This window comes from Lissotriton helveticus, chromosome 7 (genome assembly GCF_964261635.1).
Source record: "Lissotriton helveticus chromosome 7, aLisHel1.1, whole genome shotgun sequence".
Lineage (NCBI taxonomy): Eukaryota > Metazoa > Chordata > Amphibia > Caudata > Salamandridae > Lissotriton > Lissotriton helveticus.
Genome location: NC_136068.1, coordinates 143,102,134 through 143,128,220, shown reverse-complemented (window position 1 = coordinate 143,128,220; position 26,087 = coordinate 143,102,134). Strand labels below are relative to the sequence as shown.

The following is a 26,087-nucleotide window of genomic DNA, read 5'->3' as shown; positions in this document are numbered from 1 at the left end:
TATCACGGAAGCTATGGTTTTTTCAGTAGGGAGTATTATTTTTTGCTCACTATTTGGACCCAAGTTACATATATCCTCCATCACACCGTTCGGAGCATATAATGTAGTCACAAATAGTGTCCAGACATCTTCGGCAATGGATATTGGACTGGGAGTTACTATGGAACCACAGCCTTTCCTTATTATGGACCAAAATTCTCTAGATTTATTATAGGTTAAAGCCTCTCTTAATCTAATCCAGAGAGAGTCTTCTTTTTCTCTTTTTAACTTAGATCTCAATCTAACTCTCCTACGTTTTAATAATGCTAACTGACGCTCATTTTCCCCAGATCTATTAAGATATTGTTTCCTGATAAGTTCATTTATCTCCCTATTCAGTAAAAATAATGAACTAGGAGAAAAATGAGGTCTTTTGGGATTTCCCTTTTTCTTGGCTAACCCAGTAATTTTTTTAATGAAATTTTCGAGTTCTAAAAATTCTATACCCTCCCACTGATCAAGTTCAAGTAAGGCTTGGGCAAGGAGGTTTTGTACGTCCTTCATATCAGTAGAGCCCCAAAAACATCTACCTGACTTTCGATCAATGGAAAGATCTCTATTCTTTAGAGACCAAGAATTAGTTTCAGGGGGGTTTAATGAGATAGTTACATTAATTAGTTTATGATCGCTCAGAGGAGAGTGAGAGATCACCATGTCTTTAATAAAGGAGAACGTATCATAGTCCGTAATGGCGTAGTCCAAAATAGACTCACCCCTGAAAGATCCATGTGTATAATTAGCAGGAGTATCTGAGGGCATTCTGCCATTAATAATAAGCCCTTCTACGAGGCTAAGTTCCTCCAAGAGGATCTTACCTCTTTTATTAGTTTTTATTCTAATAGGCCAAAGTGCTTGGGGTATATTATATGCTTCTTCCTTAAGTATATTTCTAAACATGTCTAAAGTAGAGTTGGATAATTTGCTATTTAAATCGCCAACCAACAGTATATAGGGGGGGTGTTCAACCTCCAATAGTTGTTTAACATAGGAAAACATTCGCTTTAGAACTAGATTAAAAATTTCCTCGGGAGGAATATATACATTTACAATAACAAGCGAGGACCGAGTACCCACTTTGTCTAGGTTACAAATAGTTATAGACTGAAAAAGATTGCTAGAGTCTGAGAAATGAGTAAATTGCCATTGTAAAGAGGTGGATAAAAGACAAGCAATTCCACCTTTTGCATGGCCTTTTTTAGAAGGTTTTGCAGGAGCCTCCAGGACGAAATACTCTTTCCCTACATAGGGGAGATTTTTACACCATGTCTCCTGGAGACATATTACATCGGCGTTTAAAGAGGATAAAAAGTCAAATTTCTCAGGGCAGTTATACAGACCAGCTGCGTTCCAAGAGACAATTTTTAAATTATTGTTAAAGATGTTGGAAGAGTCGTGGGTTACTCGCGGTATTAGTAGATAAAACCCCAGGTAACCAATTCCACATCTGATTGTCTTCTGTTAGAGGAATATCTGTGTTATCAGGTAATGGGAGGACCTGGGATACCATTCGTTTACCTCTAGAGACCCAGATTTTTAGGTCTTTATTACAGGATTGATAATCATCCTGTGTGAATACTGGCTTTGTAATACTATCTCTAGAGGAAATACGTAAAGCATTATTATAGTAAGGTAACACGTCAATTCCTCTACGTTGGAAAAATTCCGCCTGTTGAAGAACAAGATTAGTAATTATTTTTGAATAAAATGTTACCCTTGTTCGTTGCCCAGTAACCAATCTTATCGGTAGGACTAAATCAATATCATTTGATAAAATTAGTTTTAGACTATCAATCTCTTTAAAACAATTAAGCAGCCAAGACCTATTCATTTTTACGTCCTGATCAAACAACGGAAAAAAATCGAGTGTCAGTGTGTCCACAAATGTCATAGCGCTTTTTACAGGCTGAATATTTAAACCTCTAGCTATATCCGGCTGGGGCCGGAAAATTGGTGCCGTTGGATTTAGTACTTTTGCCACAAATGGGGAATTTCCCGTAGCATCAACCATCAATGATAGAGGTTCAGGCGCATTTAACACAGGGCATGGGATTACCTCGTTTGTAAAACCCACAGCGGAGGTACCCTCCAGTACATTATTAGCCGAGTCCTCCTCCACCTCTTTAATGGAAATATTCAGCAGTGAATTCTCCCCATTTCCTGATTCATCTCGCACTTCAGATATTATGTGTTTTTGAAAGATGATTTGCCTTGGCCTTTTTTTCTTATATTTGCGTAGTAACTTCCTATTTTTCCCTTTTAATTTTACTTTTGTGATTTTAGTCCCTGTCAACAATCCTTCCGGGCCCTTTTTTTCATGAGTAAAGATGGGGAAAAGTTCATTTTCAACCGTTTGTACTATCTCTACCAAACTATCTTCCTTGACAATATGTTTTAAATCTTTACTCTGTTCAAGGGAAGATAAGATAGGGCTCTTAAGAGGCTTATGAATGTCTGCCTTTACAGACATTCTCAAAGGGGTATTAACCTCCAAAGGATTGATACAATCTACCACATTTTGAACAGCAGGTTCAGTAGGAGGTATTATTACATTCGCAGCTTTTTTAGCCAACATTTCCTTCAATATCTCAGTCACAGAAGACAGAATACAATCAGAGCTCACAGCAAATTTACCAAGAAGAAGCAGTATAGAGGACAAGATTTGTTCAAGAGCTATCAGAGACTCAGAAATTGGCTTCTCATTTTTTGGATAGCTAGATGGAACAAAAGAGCAGATCCCCGATAAATTGAATTGAGGAGACTTCAAATCACTATGAGTTGATAAATTGTCTTTGGATTTGATTGAAGGAGTGCTGCTATATAGCAGCATTCCGGATGGAGTTGCTCTAATTGGAGATTTACTGTCCCCAACCTGGGTCAAAAGTTTCCTGTCCATATACCGACCACAAAGATCAAAATCAATACTGGTGGAAATAGATACATCAGACATATCTTCCTCCACCTTTTCTCTTTCCTTAGTAGTGTTATGATGATGAGTTGAGAAATTTACTTCATTTAATTGAGACTGAGGAGACTTATTTATTTCAGTCAGTAAGTCAGTGTTAAAGTCCATTTCCACGTTAGTTTGCAATTGCGGTTGTGGTAATGAATCAACATCTAAAATTATTGGGTCTTTTGAAGGTTTATTCACAGATTTTTCCCAAATGTGTTCCAACTGCATCTGACCTTTCAATAGTGCACTATTTTCAGACTTTTTCCTCAGGAGAATGGGTTCAGATGTTGAACATACTTTTTCCCCTAAAACTTTCCCAGAACGTAATTTCTTTGTTGACATGATGCCAGTGAGTACACCAGACCTTAAGCAGGATAAATAGTCCCGGATAGAAACACAGACAGATTAAGAAAATTATAAATATAGATCCACAGGGAGAAGCAAATAAGTTTACAATAGCGGATAACAAATTACAGTCTGAAAAATCAATCCGCGTGTTTTCAATCAAATATTTACTGCAATGAACACCGACAAGGTTATGCAGGAAGGTGAAATGAAAAATACCGGGGCCCAGCCCGGCCTACCTCGGCCACAGAGGGCCCGCCCTTTGCCCGGGCTTAGCCCGGCGTCGCTCGTGCGCGTCCCGCGATGCGCGTTCCTACTGCTCAATTATCGCCAGGTGAGGGGGGCGTGTCAGGGCGGTGCTCCAGGGCCAGATGATTTGTGGTTCCTGAAGTCCTGTTGTAGATCACTGTCCGCCGACCAGCAAAGAAATGCGAGTGTTTCCCGCGAAGCGGGAAACGCGAGCAGTAATGATGCAAACGCTGCTCTGGAGTTTGAATTACAGCCCAGCTCAGTAGCGCCTCCAAGAAAAAAGCGCTAACAATATCCTTTTCACCAACACGGGCTCTGTCTCCACACACAGCAGAACGGAGCACAGAGTAACAGCGATTACAGCGGCATTCACCTCGCTCCTGCGCGCCTACTGCTCAATTATCGCCAGGTGAGGGGGGCGTGTCAGGGCGGTGCTCCAGGGCCAGATGATTTGTGGTTCCTGAAGTCCTGTTGTAGATCACAGTCCGCCGACCAGCAAAGAAATGCGAGTGTTTCCCGCGAAGCGGGAAACGCGAGCAGTAATGATGCAAACGCTGCTCTGGAGTTTGAATTACAGCCCAGCTCAGTAGCGCCTCCAAGAAAAAAGCGCTAACAATATCCTTTTCACCAACACGGGCTCTGTCTCCACACACAGCAGAACGGAGCACAGAGTAACAGCGATTACAGCGGCATTCACCTCGCTCCTGCGCGCCTACTGCTCAATTCTGATTAGCGGTAAATAATAACTGAAACACCTTTGTCATAAGTGAAAATGCATTTGGAATATCTAACTGCGGTGTGTGCCAATCCCTATTCTATGTAAAAACCTCTTGCTAGTCCGCTTTGGGAAAATGGATCAAAATACAGAAATACAAATATGTTTCCACCCCATCTTTGTAAGTGCCTGCAGAAAGGCCCTGCTAACATTTTACATATCCTGTTATGCCCTGGTACACTTTACATGAGGAAGAGATGTTTAAAGGCAATATTTATTAGATCTGGCATTTGCTCTGTTTTGGAGGCACTTGACTATCTATTCTCGAATTTGGTGGCCCTACTTTTGAATAAATGGTTGATAAAGAAATGTTTTTAAGTTTCTGGTTTAATGATCTTGCCGTTTTGTTGCTTTTACTATTACTACATGTTTAACTATCCTTTTATATGTGATAACAAGGTTGAATGAGTTAACTGCTTTGCAATATGATTAGGTTTAATAAACGTGTTAGTCGGAAACACCTTGTAGATACACAAACATTATCCTGTGCTACAGAAAGCTCAATCATTGGCTGCCCATTTAAATGCCCTACAAACACATGACAACTTAGGGGTCAAAATACCCAGAAGTCAGTCTATACTGAAAAAAGAAAACATTCCCACACCACTACATATATATGGACAAACATTATTAAGGTGCAGCAAATGAACAATCCGGGTTTGGTAGGATGAAAACACTCAAACTGAATGTCCCTCCTTCCTTTCTCAACTCCACTTCCGCCACCTTCTTTAGGCTCTTTAAAACAGAGATTCTTACTAGGCTGCAAGTGCAACCAACAAACTTTATATGAGAGTGAGGAAAAGCTAGGTTATCAATTAAACTATGAGAGCTAGTATAACATTAAATTAGCTCTATATTCCCTGGATGTCAAATCATATTATCAGCCAACAGAATGGAAGATAGTAGGCCACTGGGGTGAAATCTGGAGGCACATGGCCAACACAGTCACAATAAAGGCCATGTGGGGCACCAATTAGCAAGTGAATCCATGGACTAGAAACACAAACTTTAGCATGACCACAGACCCTCACCCAACATCGGGAATAGCATCACAACTAAGAAATGCATATTAGCCTTTTCCTCCCTGTGAGACCTAATTTTTTGCAGAAAGTACGCCTGATCTGTAAAAATGACCCATTTAGTGTAGTCAAAAAAATGTTTCACTATTCAAAACATTTCTTAATAAATTCTATAATCCCTTTAATATTAAAAACATTAATATGAATATTAAGTAATACGAACATTTTAACTTTCATTAAGTCAGGAAGATGCCAGATGCCACAACATCCCCGACAGACAATTAAAAGCTTGTTGTTTTATAAGTGACTTCAGGAGTCGGAAATCAGCCGTATAAATTCTGAGAGTTTTGCAAACTAAAGAGAAGCAGTCCATTTCGACATTGGGAACGCAAGTTCACTCATGAAATTGAAAGTGAGAGCTGGGTGAAACTTTGAGAAGACATGGACAAAAAAGAAAACAATGTGGCCAATTTATGGAAAGCTACTTTAGATTGATATCCGATTGGTACTGTTCTAGAGCTGAACTAAAAATAAAGTGTTCAAAAGCTGGGGGGGATGTGGACGTTGGGAGAGACTATGAACATAAGGTAGAGGAGCGCTGTGAGACCAATATCCAAGAAAGAAGTAATGAGAACAGTACTTGAGTCACCCAATTCCTACCTCCCCAGAGTTGATCATATTGGGAGTCAGGGTTCCCACTCTGAGAAGTACGACACATGCTGATGCAAAAAATATTTTAGAACCTGGCTGGCTATCTATGCAGCCTGAAGCACCAGCTCTAACGCAATCACTTTGGGAACTTTAGGATATCCTGGGTACAAAGTGGATCACAATATTCTCTGATGTCTGATCGGTCATATTGGCTCTATATAGCAACCAATGCTGGACTGTAGGCTCAGTGGGAGGTAGGTCAGACAGGTTTGATTTGGCTGAGAGGTATTGATTTATCTCTCTATAATGAGATAAAACCAAAGGTCTGTTTTCCAAGGTAAGTACTCCCTCTTTCGAAAAAACATAAGGACCCTGTCAATAAAGGGTCCTGTCACCTCATTACGGAATTTACAGTGTTGAGGCAGAGGACAGACATTAAGGAGAGGAGGGGGTAGGGGAAGCAGCCTTTACCACTCATCACCTTTCCTACGCAATTATCACACAGTTAAGTGCATAGTATAGGCTTTGACCTTAACCACGCATCCTTCACAGCATGATACTTTACCACACTGTTATTTTTTTTTAAATAACATTTTTTTTAATTTAAAAAAAGCGGATCAGGGCCGGTAATGGGTGGTAAAGGGAGGTTAAGGATAATTAAAGGGTTTAGGGAATGTAGATGTATTGGAACATAAGGCTGATTTTTAAGGTTATGAGAAGGGTACTTTCCTTTACGGAAGGTACCCTTCTAAAAGAAAAAAAGGGCAATTATAGGGTTATGGCCAGGGTGGAAGAATAGGGAAGTAAACATGAGTTTAGGGATTATGGTTGGGTAGAAGAAAAGAGAGATAACAGTGAATTTAGGGTCTAGTGGAAGGTAGATGTAAAAGGACGCAAGGGTTAATTTAGGGTTTAACGGTGGTTAGAGGTGGAGGAGGTAAGGTTTAAAGAGAAAAAACGGAGGTGGTTGACCACTAATCTGTGTGGTAAAGGCATGCATTTTAAAATCATGTCTGGTATGACAATGTGTTCTAAAGGTCAAGGCATTGTAATACCCGCATGGTAAAGGCATGTACATCCTGTAACATCAACGTCCATTTTATGTTCATAGTGGAAACCCATCAACTGTTTCAGATCAATCAGTCAAATGTATCTAATTACACATAGGGGACTGAGACATGGAGCAGTTACTGAAATTTCGCAGATTATTTGTGAATTAAAAATATCTAGTGAGAAGTATTTTTGTTTTTTTGACTCGTCCGTTCTAGGCTTGGGATAGATTTAAATTTCACTGGCAAAATTGATAAAACCCCAGGGTTTGGTGTTATGTGCAATTCCATTACATTTCACATTACGTGAGTTTGTGGGATTGTTGCTAGCATGAGACGGGTTCATGCAGAATGTCTAGTGAAAAGATATTTTCTGCTCGAACCAGTCTTCTGCCAGTATCCCATGTAACTGTACTACGTCTTCAACAGAAAAAAGTTGAGCTAAATACCAGTAAAGCAGGTTACACTCTACAGTTGCAATTTTGCGTACACTTAGCAAAATGTTACTATATTTCAGAAGCAAAAACCCTATTTAATACACCACTTGGTCTGTACCTTATTTCTAAATCTGCTGAAGGCGAAGTTTGCCTACTAAATGTATAAAGGAGGACCCTATCAAGTAAAAGTGTCCTACGTGTGTAGCTACATGAACATTCCGAGCTAATGAAAGGACTATTTATAAACATTCCCATATTAGAACCACCGGGTCATGCTAACTTGTTGCCACAATATTTAACACTAAATAATTATTGGTGATTGCAAATACGTGTGAAAATTGCACAGAACTTTAATGAATCTATAAACTTCAATTGTTATTTTATAAACTATTTTTAAACTAAGGTTTGAAGAAATACTACATTTGACACCATTCCTAGACTTATTATAACTTATGTGAATTTGGCTCACCCTTATGAGATGTAGGGGTGCATGCCTTTAATTCTGCAAGAGTCAATGGCTCTGTTATGTAGGGGTACATGCCTTTAATTCTGCAGGAGTCAAGGGCTTTGTTACTTTAAAGAAAGGATAATTATTTACAATTATTTACAGCTGGATCAATATGGATAGTGCAGTCTTTTGCATGTGCAGCTGCACCAACAGACGTGGTAAGGCATTGTCGCCCATCCTACATAAGATTTACTGCCAGCTATCAACCACTAAGGTGTCAGTTTCTTTGCCTATCCAACATGAAGAGAAGAGAGCTATTCTTAATAAAATAAAGTAGCCGTTATGGGTCAGTAGGGAATAGGGTCTGAAGACTACTGTGTTGTTATACAGTCCCGTGAGAATGACTAACTCCTACTCTGTGGTAAAAGTGGAATGGTGACAGGGAGATTTTGCCATTGGTTCAAGTATTCATAAATCCAACCAATGAAGGTATAGGTTTTTAATAAACATGTTAAACTGTACACCAACTCACTGATTCAGCGATGAGAACTTGCCAAAAGGATAAAGAATTCAGAGTAGCATTGGCTTTGTTCCAGGAAAGTGACTGAAATATTTCTTGCTTCTACTGCTGGATGACCTGGACACAGCACATACCGACATGTGAAGGCCTGGATTTACAGAGCTCCCCCACGCAGATAAAATGTACATTTTCACTTTCATTTCCATACCTTAGTAGCCTACCTGGACTCTACTGCTAGGTGACCTTGCACACTCGAGTTGCTCTAATTGAGACCCTTTCTCCCTGTGCCCTCTGGAGAACACTCTGACTTCTTCTAAGGATATTATGTTATAGGTTTACTCTTTGACAGTGTTTAGGTTCTACTCTCAAATGGAGAACTTTAATGGTTTTGATTTTTACCAGTTTGTGTTTTAAAGGTCTATGTTTATCTCAACTGCTCACATCTTTAACGGCATTAAGTACTTAATTTTGTATGTATTGTTTCATCTTGACTGAGTTACCTCAAGACTGTATTGCATTGCTCTTAGGGCATATCTTATGCTTGGATGGATTGCAAGACACTTTGCTGTGGAGGGTGCAAAATGCCCAAGATGTTGAGAGGTGGGGACCGAGTTCCACCATATGTTTTGGACATGTCCGGAGCTGGGACATTATTGTGAGGAAATCACTAGAGATGTATCAATAGACACTGAGCGAGAAGTCCAGTACATTGACTATTGCCTTCTAAACTGGTACCCACACACTGCTAGGGATACGGCGACAAGCGAGTTGCAGGAATTAGCCTTCATTTTAGCAATGAGTGAGATTATGCGTAACTGGAAATCTCTGAGGGGCCCTCGAGTGGAGGTTTGGAAGCGGGAACTGGAGAGATGGGTGAGTTATGAGTGTGCAGTGTTGTTGAGGGAGGCTCAGTGGGGCCGTGGATCACTGTATCTGGCCCGAGCTTGGGAGTCACTGGTAGATGCCTTTCAGAATCCTGATCCACCTTCACCTGGGAGATTGTCGGAGACCCCCTAACTGTTTTACCTCTGAAGGGATCTCGCATCCTCATTAGATGTAAATTCCAACATGTTAAGAGGCTGGGACTTTACAGAGAACCACGATATACAACTGACTTGGTGTAATACACTACCCAAGATAGAACTGAGAGTTGGCATCTCTATTGGGGTCAGTATATGACAGGGCATGACCATGGTAAGGGCTGGATGTAAGGAAGGGGGCTGCCTGTTGTGGGTGTTGAGCAACAGTTACCTAGAACCAAGGTCCTGAGGTTGGGCTGGTAATTGAACTTCACATTGTTAATACGAGAGATGATACTTTTCACTAATGTATTTCACTACTTAGCAGATTAACATACTCTGTATGGTTATTGCAAGATATTACCATTCCTAATGTGGAATGATTATGTTTTCATAAAATGACAATAACATTTGTTTACAAAAAAAGACTGTATTGCATTAACTTGCAGCGTTTTGCATACATCAATACCTTCTGTAGTGTTACACCCTTAGCCTGACTAAACCTACCAAAAGGGCATCTAGGTGATACTTAAAAGCCTCTGGATCATCTTCTTTGAAAATTGTATTTGGCAGTTGCGGACGCTTGGCTTGAGTGCCTTAATCCTCATGTTTATTTCTATCCTCTCAGGACAACAGCAATCAGGGTAGAGAATTAGATCTTCACTGTGATTTCAAAGAATGAGATGATGAACTTAACCCATGCTTTTATCCAGCATTGAATAAACGAGGAAATCAGGTCTGATACATAAGAGGCCTACTATTTCAATCCCGCCAGGTCACATGCATAAATCTATTGTGTATCTCCTAGGCTACACAACCCTCAATAAAATCTACCTCAGACACAACCTTCAAAACCACTTTGAATCTACTCTGTAAAACCCTACTTAATACAAATAAGCTATAACCAACACAATGCCCTGATAAGCTGTTAATAGAATGCAAAGCATTATGTGCTTCCTCAATCTCAATGGCTCTAAAGCAGCACTGATGTGCATCGTGTCAAAACAAAACACAGGTGTCCTGCTAAATTCGCACTAGATCAGATAAGTCATCCATAATGGTGCCACAGGTAATTGAGAAGAATTCTAGGGTCTGAATCCCTACGCTCAGGACACAACACTGACTTCTTGAAAGTGATAGAAATGCCACATCCTCAATAAAAACCTATATATTGCCCCAAACTTCCAACAATAAAACTAAAAACTATGGTCCTACACACTCCGACTGTTCTATCCTCTAATATCTATTTGACACCTACAGAAAGAAGCTACAGCTAAAAAGGCTGATTCAGCTTTGGAGTTCAGAAACCGAAAATATAGTATAAGCTCTGCGCTAACATCCACATGTGCAGGGGCCCTTCCTCACTGACTTATTACTCTAGAAGTACAAGTGATGATTTGCGACTTAAATAGGAGAATAGCGAAAAGGGATTAGAAGTAATATTTTTCCTGAAAAGTATAGGGAATGCAAGGAACATAGCAATCAGCTTGAATACCAAAGATAAAAGTAGTAAAAGAGTTTAAGACATTCCATTGATTAGACACATGTACACATTGGATTAATTTACAAGTCACTTTTTCCATTACAAAGTTGCTTGATAAATCCTGCTCATCCTCATTTCTCCTATTCTTCAGTGCCCCATATACTTCAGCCCAAAGTCCTTGTATTTTTCTACATACACTCATGCACCTCATTGTGTAAAGAGCTCTTCTGCAAGTGCACAGACCACTTGTGCTATATGTGGATTATCTTTCTCTGCAAGATGTCCGAATGCTTCTCGGTTAAAGCCCTGGTGCTTGAAAAATTATTAGGGGACTATGTAGGGGGCACCAAGATGGTAGCTGCCATGCAGTAGCAGGTATATGGGTATATGCCCCAGAGAATATTACCTACTTATAGTTCCATTATGAATGACAATTCATTGGTTTTTGAGCAAAACCATTATGACTGCTTTTTACCCATTCGGATGAGGTTCTTCTTGCTTGTTTGGCATATATTCAGACCTCAGGATCTGGTTTTTTGCGTTGCAACCCTTTCTGTTTCCTCCCTCTGGCAAGGTTTTCGTCAGTGCTATGTCTTTCTGCAAGTTCCATACCAGATTGCTCTAGTATTAATATTCCAATTGAGATTACCATTCTTACTGAGAGGTAGATCACCCCTCCCTCCTTTGGTGGTGCCCTTCGCACAAAGACTTACAACAAAAATGCTCAAGACAAGTCGATGACAGGAAGGTCTACCACTCAGTTCTATGCTTAACATCGGCACTCTTTTTGAGGCAGGATGATATTAGTGGCTTTTCATTACCAATTGCAAGCACCCTAAATCTGCCACATTACATTACTGTAATCTATTAGTCAAAGACGTACAAATACAGCTAAGTTACTAACCATACCCAATTTAGCTAGCCCTTTAATAACCTCCTTAGAAACACTTTCAGACTTGGCTAGTCTCCTTGGGGTACAACAAGGTCCCACCTGCAAGAAGCTTTCTGCCTATTGCAGCCGCTAGAAATTATTTTGCTTAGAGTATAGTGATGCTTTTTGGTAGGCCTCAGGAAAATGTTAATGCAGATTTTGGGAGGTGCTCTGGCAGGAGTTGAGGCACCCTTCTGGCATAGATCGGTAAATGTTCTTCCAGGCCTCAGAATAAACTCGGAGATGGAAGCATTCCTCTGTGGAGGCACAGGAGACACCCTTTTCACAGACTTCAGGAGACAACTCGCTGGCAGGCAAAGAGATGTTCTACTGGCAGGCCTCATTAGAAGATCCTGCCAGGACTCGGGAGACACTGATCTGCAAAGCCTCCAGAGATGATCCTTTAAAAAGGTCTGAGTTGTTGCTCTGGGGTTCTGTCAGGCCTCAGGTGGGCATCAGCTATAAAAGGCTGGTGCTTGTTCCGGAGTATGCCTATGGTGAAGTGCTGTTGAATCCAAGTAATAGGAGAATGAAGCCATATATAAATAATATAAATGGAGTAGTTACTTATTCAACAATACAGAAAGCACCATTCAGGTAGGAAATCACTACACAATTACCAAAATAAGAATATACAGTACCTATAACTAAGCGGGTTAAACATCTGCAGTTTGGCACCCTGTCCAGATGGCACAGAACCCATCCTAATCAGGTCCAGACCTGTAACTCCCCAAGAGAGTAGAACTATGTGGCCACCTGTGGCACAGACCAGCATCATGTAATGATGAGTAAAGAACATTCATGCAGGAATTATAGCCATGGGTTGCAGCTCTCATGCTTTGAAAATAGCACCTACTACTCCAGTCAGTGATTCTAATGTCATTGTGTCTGGAAGGATCAAAAGGCAACTAAAAAGCTTGGAAATAGTGACAGTGTTAGATAGCTGATAGAAGTAAGACTGGTGCACCATGAATGCATCTTGAGACCTCACACTCGTCAACCAAGACTAGCTGACCAAAATAATGCTGTTAAGAGGCCATCCCACAATTACCCCCATATTGTCATGTCCTTTGCCCTCTCCTGTATGAACGCTGACAAAACTATACTCCTTGTTCAGCTTCCGATCTACAATGGCTGAAAAGGTCCCCTGGATGCAATGCCCAACTACTTCAAGACCAACTAAAATTCAACTACAAAGTTCAGCCAGACATAAGCATTCACAAACTGAATACACAATTTAGGCCTGGGCCTCAGCAAAGTGACTAAAATCTCTGCCGTGCTAGGAGTTCCGAATGCGGCGGAGTGCGTTAGGTTGTGCTCTTCGCGCTGATTTTTTTTAGCACTGGGTGTTTTTCCCGCACTGGAAAATTTGCGCAAAAGGCACCATGGGGAGCAAAAGGGAGCTGCTTATTTCTGCCGCTTGTGTAGATTTTCTACTCTAGCAGTAGCTTCCGCAACACAAGTACGATTTCTCAAAGCAAGCGGTCATGATCATCCACGACCGCCGACATTGAGAAATCTCTCTGGGAGGTGGTCTAGGTTTAGGTTTTCTGCGCTCGCCCTCGCCAACTTAAAGTTGATGTGCGCAAACGAGGAAACACTGCTCCGCGAACTCCGCGTTCTTTACGGAGCAGAGTTCATCACCCAAGCCTAATACACATAGCATAGCGCACTTTAGCAAGAGGGAACCCCTTGCTCTTAGATCTATCCCCCTTCTGCTCCCATTCAGAAATGCCCTTAAAACCTGGCTGTTCACAGTCGAACGGTGAGCTGGAGTTCTTTCGCTTTTTTTCTAGATTCCGTGGTATGTAGGTATGTATGGCCTTTCTCTTAGCACCTTGATGTCTTGGGGTGAATGCTGCGCTATATATATATATAAAATCAAATCAAATCAAAATTATACTGTTTTCTTTATACACCTTATCTATGATGAGCTTTGAAAGGTTTAAATGAACTGTGTTATACTCTAAATTTATTGTTAGTGTTTTAATATGTCAGACATAATATTGTTATGATGAGATATTTTTTATACATTATGGATTTATTATGTGTACATTTATGGTTTTACTTCAAAACTGAATAAATATTTTGAATAAAAGCAAATACACATACACATACCTGAGCCTCATATTCATCTTCACCCTCGATTGAGCAAAACAAACAGCTGTAGCAAAGAACTAGACCAACAAAGCAGGTCATGGGATGCTTTGATTTAAATGTAAGTATGGCAGCAACATCATCTATCAGCTCTTAGAGCCTTTTAAAGGATATCTACTTGCACTGTTTTATGTAGTGCATCATCTGGATTGCATAAACGCCCAAGGACTTGGATGCCATACAGAACATATTCAGACAAGGCCTACTGGGCCTCTACACCAGGAATCCACGCTAAGTTCTAAGACCTGGAACCAGGATGCTTTCCAATCACAGAAACCACAGCCCACATCTCCCAAATGGAGCAGACTAATACCCTAATTTCTGATCAGAAAGAGCACCAAGACAACATTCCTTAAATTGTCACCACTTCAGCGACAATATCAACTTCCCCTCGACGCACAAGCACCAGTGAAGAACACAGCAGCTGAAGTGAGCAAGGTTCTGGTCAACCCACATTCAAGCACGACTCATCCCTCCCAAAAATCTGAGATTCTTAACCCTACCAAATCACCCTTTAAACACTCAAACATTGAATATGAAAAGTTTTGACTTCAACAAAAATGTGAGTTATTCGGATGCTGTAAAAATAGATTAGGCCGTAACATTTGCATTTCCCATTAACTATATCTGGATGAAAATCCTGTTCATACTACTTGGACAGGTAGAGATATTCAATTACTACTTGCATAGGAATCAGTAACCAAGAGTTCAACAACTGGGACATGGAGAGTTACCAGAGTTTACTAAACAAAAGGGTTTTATCACAAGCTACTGTATTTCTGGGAAATAAGAAACAGCCTATAAAAAAACTGGGTTAAATCTGTAAAACATGTCTTGGCTGTGATTTTGTACATTACACAATTGAAAAAGAATAGAATCAAGACACAATGGATGTCCAATGACTGTCTTGTTTATCATATGGAAATATGTATAGCTGATTAACAGTTGGAACAATATGTGAATACTTCTCAATTTTATCCCACAAGTTGTTTTAGAACAGAGTAATTTCTGGTAACAACAAAAAGAACTATCTCTAGTGTGTTAAATGTGTTCACTGGAGTAATTCTCTATAAAGGACTGCTGCAGGCTGCTCCCGGGATCAGGCTGGATTATTCTCACAAGTATTGCCATTAAAATGAGGAACCCGAAACATTCATAAAATCTATTTCAGTTTATTACATAAAAAGTTCAGCGCCTTGCTGTGTGTGCGTAATGTATGTGTGTTATATTGTAACACAGTGCAACCAGGTAAGGGGAGTTACCCTATAACGCCTTTATGTGTGTGGGTAGAACCCGCACAAGTTTCAGAAAAGCAAAAGTCCTGGGCACGCGTTACAGGGTGAAAACAATGGTTAGTGAAGTCTCATGTATCTGTAGAGTTATCCTATAAGGTCCACTCAAGTAGTTTAGGAATTCTACAGTTATTTAATTATTATAGTTAAAGACACAACCCGCCAACACGTGTTTTGTCACTATGGGAAGTATCCCGTGACTTCTTCAGGGCTGCATGGACAAGCGTGAGAGTCTCTGAGAAATCGCTCCGCCAGTGATAATTCCGACCCGGACGGTCTGGTAAAGATAACGGATTAATCCTTGGCAGTGTTAAAAAGTAAAGCGGACGCTCCGATGTGACGGAGATCCCCGAAAGTAAGTTCCTGCAGCTAAAAGTAAGTACCTGCAGTCAAGTTGAGTGGCGGGTCCGCCACTTCAACAATACTGTAGCGTGTGTGCTAAGCGAGCTGTAGGCCCTGGTTCACTGGCGAAGCGATTTCTCAGAGACTTTCACGCTTGCCCATACAGCCCTGAAGAAGTCACAGGATACTTCCCATAGTGACAAAACACGTATTGGCTGGTTGTGTCTTTATTGATAATTAAATAACTGCAGAATTCCTAAACTACTTGAGTGGACCTTATATGATAGCTCTCCAGATACATGAGACTTCACTAACCATTGTTTTCACATAAAAAGTTCAGATATCACTTATGAGATAAACTATGAAGTTGTCAGAATGTGGAACTTCGGCAACCTAGCAATATAGAAGGTGGAGGTAAGGTGGATGAAGAGTTGTAAGAGGGACCGAGGATGACATGGAGTATATAAGGTAGAGGAGTACATAGAACACAGCACCGGACAGCACTTGTTTTCTAGAAGTTAGACCACCAATAAGCAAACTATTCGGACTTGTGAGCCTGGACAGTGTTAACCAATCGAGATAAAGTATAGAGAAGTGGTAGGGGCAAGGCAAAGGGAATCCCAGGGATTCAAATAGGAGTAGGTAACGTGCGGGCGGCAGCTTATGGGGAAAGAGAACAAAAGGATCCCGGGCCCACGTTGGTAAGGGAATGAAAGAGTAGACTGAAGGATCTTTACATGTTGATGGAGACACAACAGAACAATCAAGTTAGCGTACAAGAATAAATCAGATAGAGAGACAGCAAGCCTACGAGGATCACTGGGTGAGGAGAGATGTTCCCCCAACGTGAGCTAGGCTTCCCCTGTGAAACTGCATGGCAACATACTTGTGCTGCTTCTGCAAGTATGTAGAGTACTCGGTACAAAAGGGGCCCACGCCACACTGTCCAGCACTATTGTTGCTGGCAGCCAGCATGCTGTACGCCTGCCTATGAGTCAGCCACCAGCCTACTTATAACAAATGTTGCAGAGCGGCAACTCCATCTGTCACCACTAGTTAAAGCTCAACCTCACACGAGAGTAGCCTGGATGCATTGCAAGGCTATCATAATGTGGAGACTGAGTTTAATGGGGAGAGAAAGCATGAGACAGATTCCAAGTCAGTGGGGAATGGTGGGTATGAAAGGATTAAACACCCAAGTAAACTTTCTGAATGCCACCTGCGTGGCAGAAGTGAAAAAACAGAACACTCCACTGCATGTTTCTTTCCTATACAGTGCCGGCTTCAGCTCTTACTAGTTTCACCTTTACTATTGAACCTTTTGGTTACTTAGTGACACGTTATTGTTTGTGTATGAGGTAGGGAATGGATAGTGCAGTCATAGGGCTGCCAAAAAAGGATTGCCTACCCTACCCCCATTATAAAACCTCTACAAAATAGCAGTGGTTTCCCGCACCAGAAGAGACAGCCCTGACTTGGATCCTCACCAGAACCATATTGTAATTTACCACAAAGGTACTTAAAAAGAGTGCGAGGGGGTGCTGGCTTCACTCCAGATACCAGAGGCGCCTTTTTGCCAACGTACATCCCAAGTCACACTGAAGTGAACCGCAAAATTGAAATGTACAAAATAATGAAAGTTAAGATCCACTCTCCTACCCGACACCCCACACAGACTGCCACGGGATGGAATATGCTATGTGCCGGGCACCCTCTTGCTGCACGTCAAAGAAAGACCTGTCAAATGTGACCACTGAAGACTTAACAGGGAAGGCTGGGTTCGAACCTGTGACCTGCCGGCTGAACACAGAGCACAGCTGCAGAAGCTGAACACACTGAGCGCTGCCAGCCTCTCGGTTGAATCTAAAATGCTCAGGGCGCAACGCAGAAAAACCACAAACGGCTGCAGAAAGAGTAACAAAAAAAAAGCAAAGGAAAGCGAAAGCGAGGAAGTTACTTCTGCCGGCAAAGGGAGTCCCGAACCGGCAGAAGCGCTCCGAAACGACAACAATCAACCCGCTTGCGTGAAGAGACAGCATAAACAAAAGCCGCACAGATGCTCCAGCTGGCGCAACATACAACCCGGCGTTAGGCCGCAGGGGGCTCCCGTACCTGCAGTCCCGGCTGCGGGGTCTCACAGTGCTGCTCTGTTCTCAGGGGCATGTCCACGGGGGCACCTGTTTAGGGGGGCGGCAGCCGAGAGGGGCTTGTCTTTGTGTGCGGGTGAACCTCCTCTCACTTCCTCACTGTGCAGTTTCCTTCCAGAGCCCCTCTCTCTCCTTTCTCTCTTCCCCTCCCCCAACCCCTTCCTCTCCCCCCCTCACCATCCCTCCTCCCCGCACTCTGGGCTCGGTTTTCTTTCTGCTCAGCGCGTTACACCCACAGCCTATACAACCCGCACAGGTTTCCAGCCAGGCGCCTCATCCCCCTCTCCGTACAACGGTGCAAGCCTCGGGGGGTGGGGACGGGGAGGGCTGGCTGGCTGCCCCCACCACGGGTTTATTTATTTATTAATGATTTTTTTTTGCCGTGCGCCGACTAGGCCGGTTCAGGCGCAGGGCTCTGCACAATGTCAGTAATACTTAGCCTTGAGAGGGCGCCACACAGGTCACTTGAGCGCCCAGAAAGGCAAGAAATGTAGACACTTGGTTAATGGTTACAACTCGTTAACCAACTATAAACCAGCTGAACAATGAGGCAGGTACAGCGACTAAATGGCCTGTGCAAATGGCCTAGCTAGATTTAAAACGATTCAGGATACATAACGGGGAACCGTGTATTCTGGTCCTACGATGCTATGGAGTTTTTAGGTCACGTAATAACAAACCAAGAAAAAAGCCGAGAGGGTTGTTAAAGTCACCAGAGACGCCCGAGATGACAATACCGTACAACAAAAAATCTAATCGATGTATGTGAATATATGATTATTCAACGATTTCAAGTTCCACGCATGCCTTTACCACGCGAATTTTACTTCGCATGTGTCTTTTGCACGCAGCATTTGACAACGCATGTTTTTACTCCGCAATCATAACGTTACGAAACATCTGACGTCCCATTTACATTTACATAATGATACTGATAGGCTACATGCAGTACGAAGGAAAAGATCGATGTTTTAAACAATAATAAACAGATTCCCTTACATTATATTTTTATTTTTTTCATAATGCGCTTAATTAATACCCTAATTTACAAAGTTTTGATTTATATCTTACCCCTGTACGTCTTTCACCATCAGCCCTTTCTTCCACCGACCACGGAAACAAGCGTCAAAACACGTCTATCAAAACTGATAACGGACTTCTATTATGACGTGCTCTTTTCCTTCAGCGTTTTGAGGCATTGTAGAGCGTTTTTTTTTACGTTTTTGAAATGTTCTTCTTATTTATTTATTAATATCCGCTTGGTTTTTTTTTTTGGGGGGGGAACCCCCCCCAACCCCCCCTAGCCTCCCCCCAGTCCCCCCCCCAGCCCCTTAATCCCCCCCTCCCCCCAGCCCCCCAAAGCCAACGCAGATCGTACTTGCAGAACGACGACAGGAAGGAATACCACTCGCGTGGTAAAGACGGTCGTTGAAGTCTTACGCGTGGGAAAGACCTTTGCGTGGTGAGTGACGCGTGGTAAACGTTATGCGTGTTATTTGCTTCGTAGTAAATGATGTTTCCCTGCACGTTTGGTCGAGTAAAAAAAAAAGATTGTTGTAGGCTAGGAAATGACGCCATTCTTGGAAAATATAGAAATTAATCCACCCGCCCTGTAACTACTAAAAACATGGGGCAGTGTAGGACAACCCGGAAGCGAACATTGTTCTTTAATGCAACCCATAGTCACCAGCTAGGCCGTAGATTCCCTTTCAAGAGCAATGTAGCCGCTGCAACAATGGAGTGGTGAGAAGTACGCAAAGTGGGCTACCGTCTTGATCCATTTAGGGAATAGGCCTTGCCCAAATGTAACTGGCCATTAGAAACCTCAATAAAGAACACCAGCAGCAACCCTCTAAGAAGGTCCATTGTGAGGGCCACCCCTAACTGTCTTTTGACGCTGTCCTATTATCACCTTGTACGCACCACCACCAGCTTCCTTAATATGTACATAGTACTCATTGACACCAACAGGGACATCTATACAGCACAGCCCCACCCCTGCACTTCAAAAAGCTAGAATGAACCTCTTACGCTCTAGCAAAGCTCAGCGCCACATCAGCTTTGGGCCTCAAAGCCCGCAGCTTCCCCATTCCTTTCATTCACACTACTCATATCTGTCCCATTTGGAAACCCACACTCACATGCCACTTGCCTGCAAAGCCATCACAGATGTCGATTTGGATTGCAAGTGGACAAAACCTGACTCAATCCCAACAGCAACTCTTCCCCTACAGTACAGATCAACAACGTATATATTGCTTCAAAGCACACAACTGTGTGACATTGCTGAAGACAGATAGCAGACATAAATAAAGCATCGCACAACATCACCACCCTTCCTTTACTAGTAACTATCACACCCTGTTTCTCAAATTCAACAACTCACTCAACTCCTCTATCAAAACCATGCTGTGCTATCACTCCCAACAACCCTATAAGACCCCCTCACATCTTCTCAGTCTGTTTAAAGTAATGCCCCCTCACCCCACCACACTCAGATGGTAGAGGTCTTGTTTGCCCAATCAAGAACCCACACTCCCTCAGAATTTCTGGTCTCGACAGCTATCATCCACTTGAATAAAAGCTGTATACACCAGGTCATCAGAGTTTTCCTGCGACCACCCCTCCGTCCCCCCACAACTGTAACTCATCCTTCCTGGAATACCCCAGCTACTCAGTTGGCAAAAAAACAGCCAAAACAAAGCTATTTTAAGATTGATCGAGGTCAATGCTTCAACACCATCTCTTCTTTCATCCAATCCTCACCCAATACCGTACCTGAAAAAACATTTCCACCCTTCATTCTAAGGACACTGATGAGATATGAACCTCTACAATGCTAATGCTAAAATTAGGACATTCTAGCCTGATTTGCTCCCCCTTGACAGAACTAACAATTTTACCTACATCCTGAAATTTACACCAGTCACTTAGGGTGCCCCCGTATTCCACTTATTTTTCAAAATTTACATGCAAATGTTCTTGACCTTCTTAGCAATTTGGGCCAAACTTCCACATGTGTGTCAACCATATTATAATATATACCTCAAAGACGCCAGTCCCAAGACTACTCCACTCAAAAAGCCAAGTGCCTAGCTCCTATAAAGTGAAGAAGTGGAATAAAGGCATATTTTCCACTTCCCTAACATCACCTACTCCACTTTCATCAATGCACATGCGCCCCACAATCCTCCAACAAATACTTCACGGTCTACCTTAAATGACGACCTTAACAGAGCTCACTTAAATCTATCAGAAACAGAACACTCTTCCACATCTACCAACTCAGAAAACCTCTTTTATAAGCCTCATAACTCCACTGTCCTGCATCTGGTCTAAAAGTCAACTCCAACCCTGAATACAGTAACAATCTCTGTATTGCCTCCCTGAATACCAAATAAATGGCTGGACTGAATGTTGCCACCTACCACATCTAGGTCATTTCAGTGCTACAGAAACCGTATCAGCTTCCTTACAGAGCCCGCAAAAAATGTAAGATACTCTGCCACACATAGATGCAGGGTTCGTTGGCCCAGGCCAACGCACCACCAACATAACATCAGGCACTACCATGTCCGAGAATTCTGGGATCTGCAAACAGCTTTGCCTAGAACAGCCCATGATCACAACAAGTAAACAAATAAGGCTGGATAGTTTCTATCCAAACCTCCTCACTTTGTCACAGTCTTCCACAGACATCTTTTGCACACACATTGCCTTTCTATCAAAATTTCAAGACTTTAATACGGACCTGCCATAATATTTTGAGAAAAACATCAACTACTAACAACACTGTGAAGGTAAGTATGTACAGGCAGTGCTTAATTTGTAAAAAACATTAAATGCCAGGCCTCGCGTAAGAGGCCACTGCAGCTTGCACCTCATATTGCCTACCTACCTTCATAACAATGCAATAGTTGATATTTTTGCCACTCTGACAGATCAGTATGTTGGTCCTTGATATTCTGACACACGGCGCTTGAAAAAAACACTGGAAATCCAAAGACTAAGGTGCTCGCTGCTCCTAGCCAGAGGGGGTTAACATACTTTTTAAAATCTTTTAGCGATATCTTGCCTGAGTTGCTTATTTTATTTTAAAATGAATGACTACTTTTTCGCCGCATTGCTTTTAAAACTATTGTCACTTGCACTTACCTGAGTGTCGGTCCCTGGTCCACCGCGGGTATATCCCGATTGTTGTGGAGGGATTTTCTTCACGTCACACCACTTCCGGTCGCGAGGAGGTTGGCGTTCGAGCGGCCCCTACCTCCCGCGATAAAACCGGATGCACCACAGAACGCGCAGCGGACGCGCACAAAAAGACTAAGGTGCTCGCTGCTCCTAGCCAGAGGGGGTTAACATACTTTTTAAAATCTTCTTGCAATATCTTGCCTGAGTTTCTTATTTTATTTTGAATGAATGACTGCTTTTTCGCCGCATTGCTTTTAAAACTATTGTAACTTGCACTTACCTGACTGTCAGTCCCCGGTCCACCCCGGGTATATCCCGATTGTTGTGGAGGGACTTTCGTCACGTCACACCACTTCCGGTCGCAAGGAGGTCGGCGTTCGAGCGGCCCCTACCTCCCACGATAAAACCGGATGCACCACAGAACGTGCAGCGGACGCGCGAAGGGGGCGCACCAAAGGCAAGCCTGTCTGCACCCGTCCGGGCCCTTCGGGACCAATCCCTGTTCAAAATGTATTAAAAGACTGTGTCCCAATAAGATATACACCTGCGCAGCTACTAAACTATAGTGGCCTTCCTCAATCTAAATGGGAGTGCCTTGATCCTTTGAATGAGTCTGCGAAATGCAATTGTTGCAACTTTAGATTTGATAAATCATGTCCTAATGGGGAGCACATCGCAAATGGTCCCCTTCTACACAATAACTGTTCCCCCACCGGCGGCGAATCTATTAACAGGACTTTTACTTCCTGGAATATTAATTGCCACTCCTTTCCTAAACACAAACTGGATATATTTGACCTAGTAAGTAGCGAACTACCTGGTGCTATGTTTCTAACAGAAAGTCAAGTCAAGTCAAGTTTAAATTTGTATAGCGCACTACTCACCCAGAGGGTCTCAAGGCGCTTGAGGGAGGGGGGGGACCTTTATTTATCAAATATCCAAGTTTTAAGTTGTTTTCTGAAGGAGAGGTGGTTCTGTGTGAGGCGGAGGTGGGTGGGGAGGGCTCAAATGAAAATTGCAATTTAGCAGCAAGCGTTACGATACCAGCGGTACAGATTCAGGATGGTCAGGGAGCGTGGGGAGCGACCGCTTCGAAGCAATCTAAGACGGGTCACATGGCTGCATGCGAGTTCAGGCCCAGATGTAGCCTCTTCCCTCCCTCCCAACTATGCTATAGTTAGGGTTGATAGGGAACTTAAGACAGGGGGTGATATTGCTATAGTTTAAAAAAAATCATACTCATGCAAACTAGATGCACACGCTTTCAAGGGCTATGAAGTAGGCCTTTTTAAACTCGTGTTGACCCCTCAGTTTACTTTATCCGGCATGCTTGTTTATCGCCCCCTGGCTCTCCTACTTCTTGGGTGGCTTCATTTCCAAAATTAATTTCTTCACATCTGCTTAAGGCGGCTAACTTCACCATTGTGGGCGACCTTAACATGCATTTGGATAACTCTTCATGCCCTACCAGCTGCATGCGGATTTCTGATCTCGCAGCAATGAACTTGCCGCTGTGTAACACAGGCCCTCCTCACAAGGCAGGTCACTTATTGGACCCTATTTTTTCCAACTTGTCTGATATCCAATGCTCACCATCTCTTCCTTTATGTTGGTCAGATCATTATGCAATCAAATTTCATTGCACTGATCCAATCAATCTGCCCATAACGATTTCTGGCTTACAGCAGGCATCTAGAAACTGGAGTAAATTGGATATGAACGCCTTTAATAAGCTTCTTTCTAACAGTTTTCCTGCTATTCCCCATGTCTCGACCTCTTCTTTAGACGCAATTCAAAGCTGGATTCTTAAAGCAATCGAGAATTGCCTTCCGATTTCTAATAAAAAAATCATATAACCACCGTTCCCCTGCCCCTTGGTTCACGGAGCAATTAAAAGAAGAAAAGAGCAAATGTAAAAACTTAGAAAGACACTGGAGGAGAAATTATACCACTGAGTCCAAAATAAAATACAAAAATGCCTTAAAAAATATCAGTCGCTTTGCAAAGAAACACGTGCAAGCTACGTTGCACTTACTATTTCCAATGCTCAGAACTGTTCGCGAACATTGTTTTCAATGGTTAAAAAACTTTCAGGTTCTGACACTCAACCAATGCCCCCGGCTTTAGATGATTCACAATGTAATGATCTTGCCAATTTCTTTGTGAACAAAGTCAAAAACATTCACTCCACGTTGAGTGGCTCTTCGACAGCTATGACTATGCAACAGAGTCTGAATCCCGAATCTACCGACAGGATAGAACCCACTAATAAACTGCAATTCTGGTCATTACTAGATATGAACTCATTCACTAAAATCCTGGGCAGCATAAATTCAGGCTCACCTCAGGATCTTTTACCCTCTAGGGTGATGAAACAACTTGATACACGTTTCCTTGAACTAATTATGAATCTTCTTAACGCCTCTATACAGGAAGCAACTGTCCCACCAGAGTGGAAGCATGCAATGATTCTTCCGCTCTTGAAGAAAGCCAACGCTGACCCTGCCCAATTTTCCAATTTCAAACCTATTTCTCTTCTTCCGATTTACTCAAATGTTATGGAAAACCATATAAATTACCAACTTACACAGTTCGTCGAATCTTCCACATGTTTACATGATTCTCAGTCCGGTTTTAGAGCCGGTTTTTCAACAGAGACAACTCTGTTAGGCGTGACGGAGAGGCTGAGACACCGCTTGGATACGGGGGACACAGTAGCCCTCATATTACTCGATCTGAGTGCTGCTTTGACACGGTGTCCCACACCGTGTTAATACGGTCCCTTCAATCTCTCGGCATCCCTGGTCTAGCTCTGAAATGGTTGATATCTTTTTTGACCAACCGCACTTTTCAAATTTTTTCTGTTGACGCCACATCGAAACTTTACTCATCTGATTGTGGAGTCACTCAGGGCGCTATTCTTAGTCCTCTACTTTTTAATATTTATGTTAAAGCATTGGTGACTATTGTAGAAGAGGCTGGGCTATCTCTCTTCTCTTACGCAGATGATTCCCAGATCATCTTTCCTCTTTCTTCTGAGAGGATGGCCGGTCCGTCAGCTCTTTAAGACGGCTTAAGGAAAGTGGCAGCATGGATGCAAACAAACATGCTTAAACTTAATGGCGACAAGACCGAGGTCCTTGTCTTTGGGAATAACAAAGAACTATGGGGCCCCCGTCACTGGCCCACTGAATTGGGTATTGCACCTCAGCCCACTCAACAAGTCCGTAATTTGGGCTTCATTGTTGATGATCGGCTGTCCATGAGACAGCAAGTAGTAAAAGTGGCAGCTACCTGATTCACAATTTGAAGTGGCTGAGAAAAGTTGTCTTCTCCACCCAAAAAACAGTGGTCCAGGCACTTGTGACCACGAGAATGGACTATGGCAACATTCTCTATCTAGGGGCCAACAAAGATATAGAGCGGAAGCTACTGGTAGTGCAAAACGCAGCAGCAAGATTAATATGCCGAATTCCCGAATTCACCTCAACCACCAGCTACTTACGTGATCTCCATTGGTTGAAAGTGGAAAGTCGTGTTAAGTTTAAAACGTTGAGCCTTTTATTTAAGATCAAAGCCGGCACTGCTCCCTTGTATCTGCAGGCCCTGGCCCAACCTTACTATCCTTCACGACAACTGCGTTCCGCCGCTCAGGGAAATTTTTTAGTTCCCAGGATTAGACTCTCTCGGATGGGAGGCGGCTCCTTTGCCTTTCTCGGTCCCACCTTGTGGAATACTTTGCCTGTATCTCTTCCCCTATAAACAAATTTCCTAAGTTTTCGCAAGAATTTAAAAACCTGGCTATTTAACCAATAATTCCATGCTCTGTTTCATCCTCTGGCTGAGGCTAGGAAACCCTTTTTGGGTAAATGCACGCCTTATATAAGCAATTTAACATAACATAACATAAACATGAATGTCTTCAGTGGTGAGTGCCAGTTGATGGTGGTGAAAGTGATGGCACTGCCTAGAGCCTGTGGAGAAGAATGATTTTCAGGAAGAAGCAGTGAAATTAGGGCCAAAAGTACTAGCATAATTGGTAC

The 26,087-nt window shown here is 42.4% G+C and overlaps 1 protein-coding gene across 12 annotated transcripts in view; it reads right to left on the bottom strand.

The window, feature by feature from the left end:
• The window catches only part of DNMT3B (DNA methyltransferase 3 beta), a 791,643-nt gene that overhangs the window by 459,770 nt on the left and 305,786 nt on the right, over positions 1 to 26,087 (bottom strand). For 4 of the 12 annotated variants that reach the window (XM_078651791.1, XM_078651799.1, XM_078651792.1 and 1 more), the window contains exon 1: positions 17,819 to 17,971. The exons of the other annotated variants lie outside the window; for them this stretch is intronic. In XM_078651791.1, coding sequence (XP_078507917.1) covers positions 17,819 to 17,869 — 51 coding nt within the window. In that variant the 5' untranslated portion in view covers positions 17,870 to 17,971. Of the gene's footprint in view, positions 1 to 17,818; positions 17,972 to 26,087 lie in introns of those variants that run through there. 12 annotated transcript variants of the gene reach the window in all.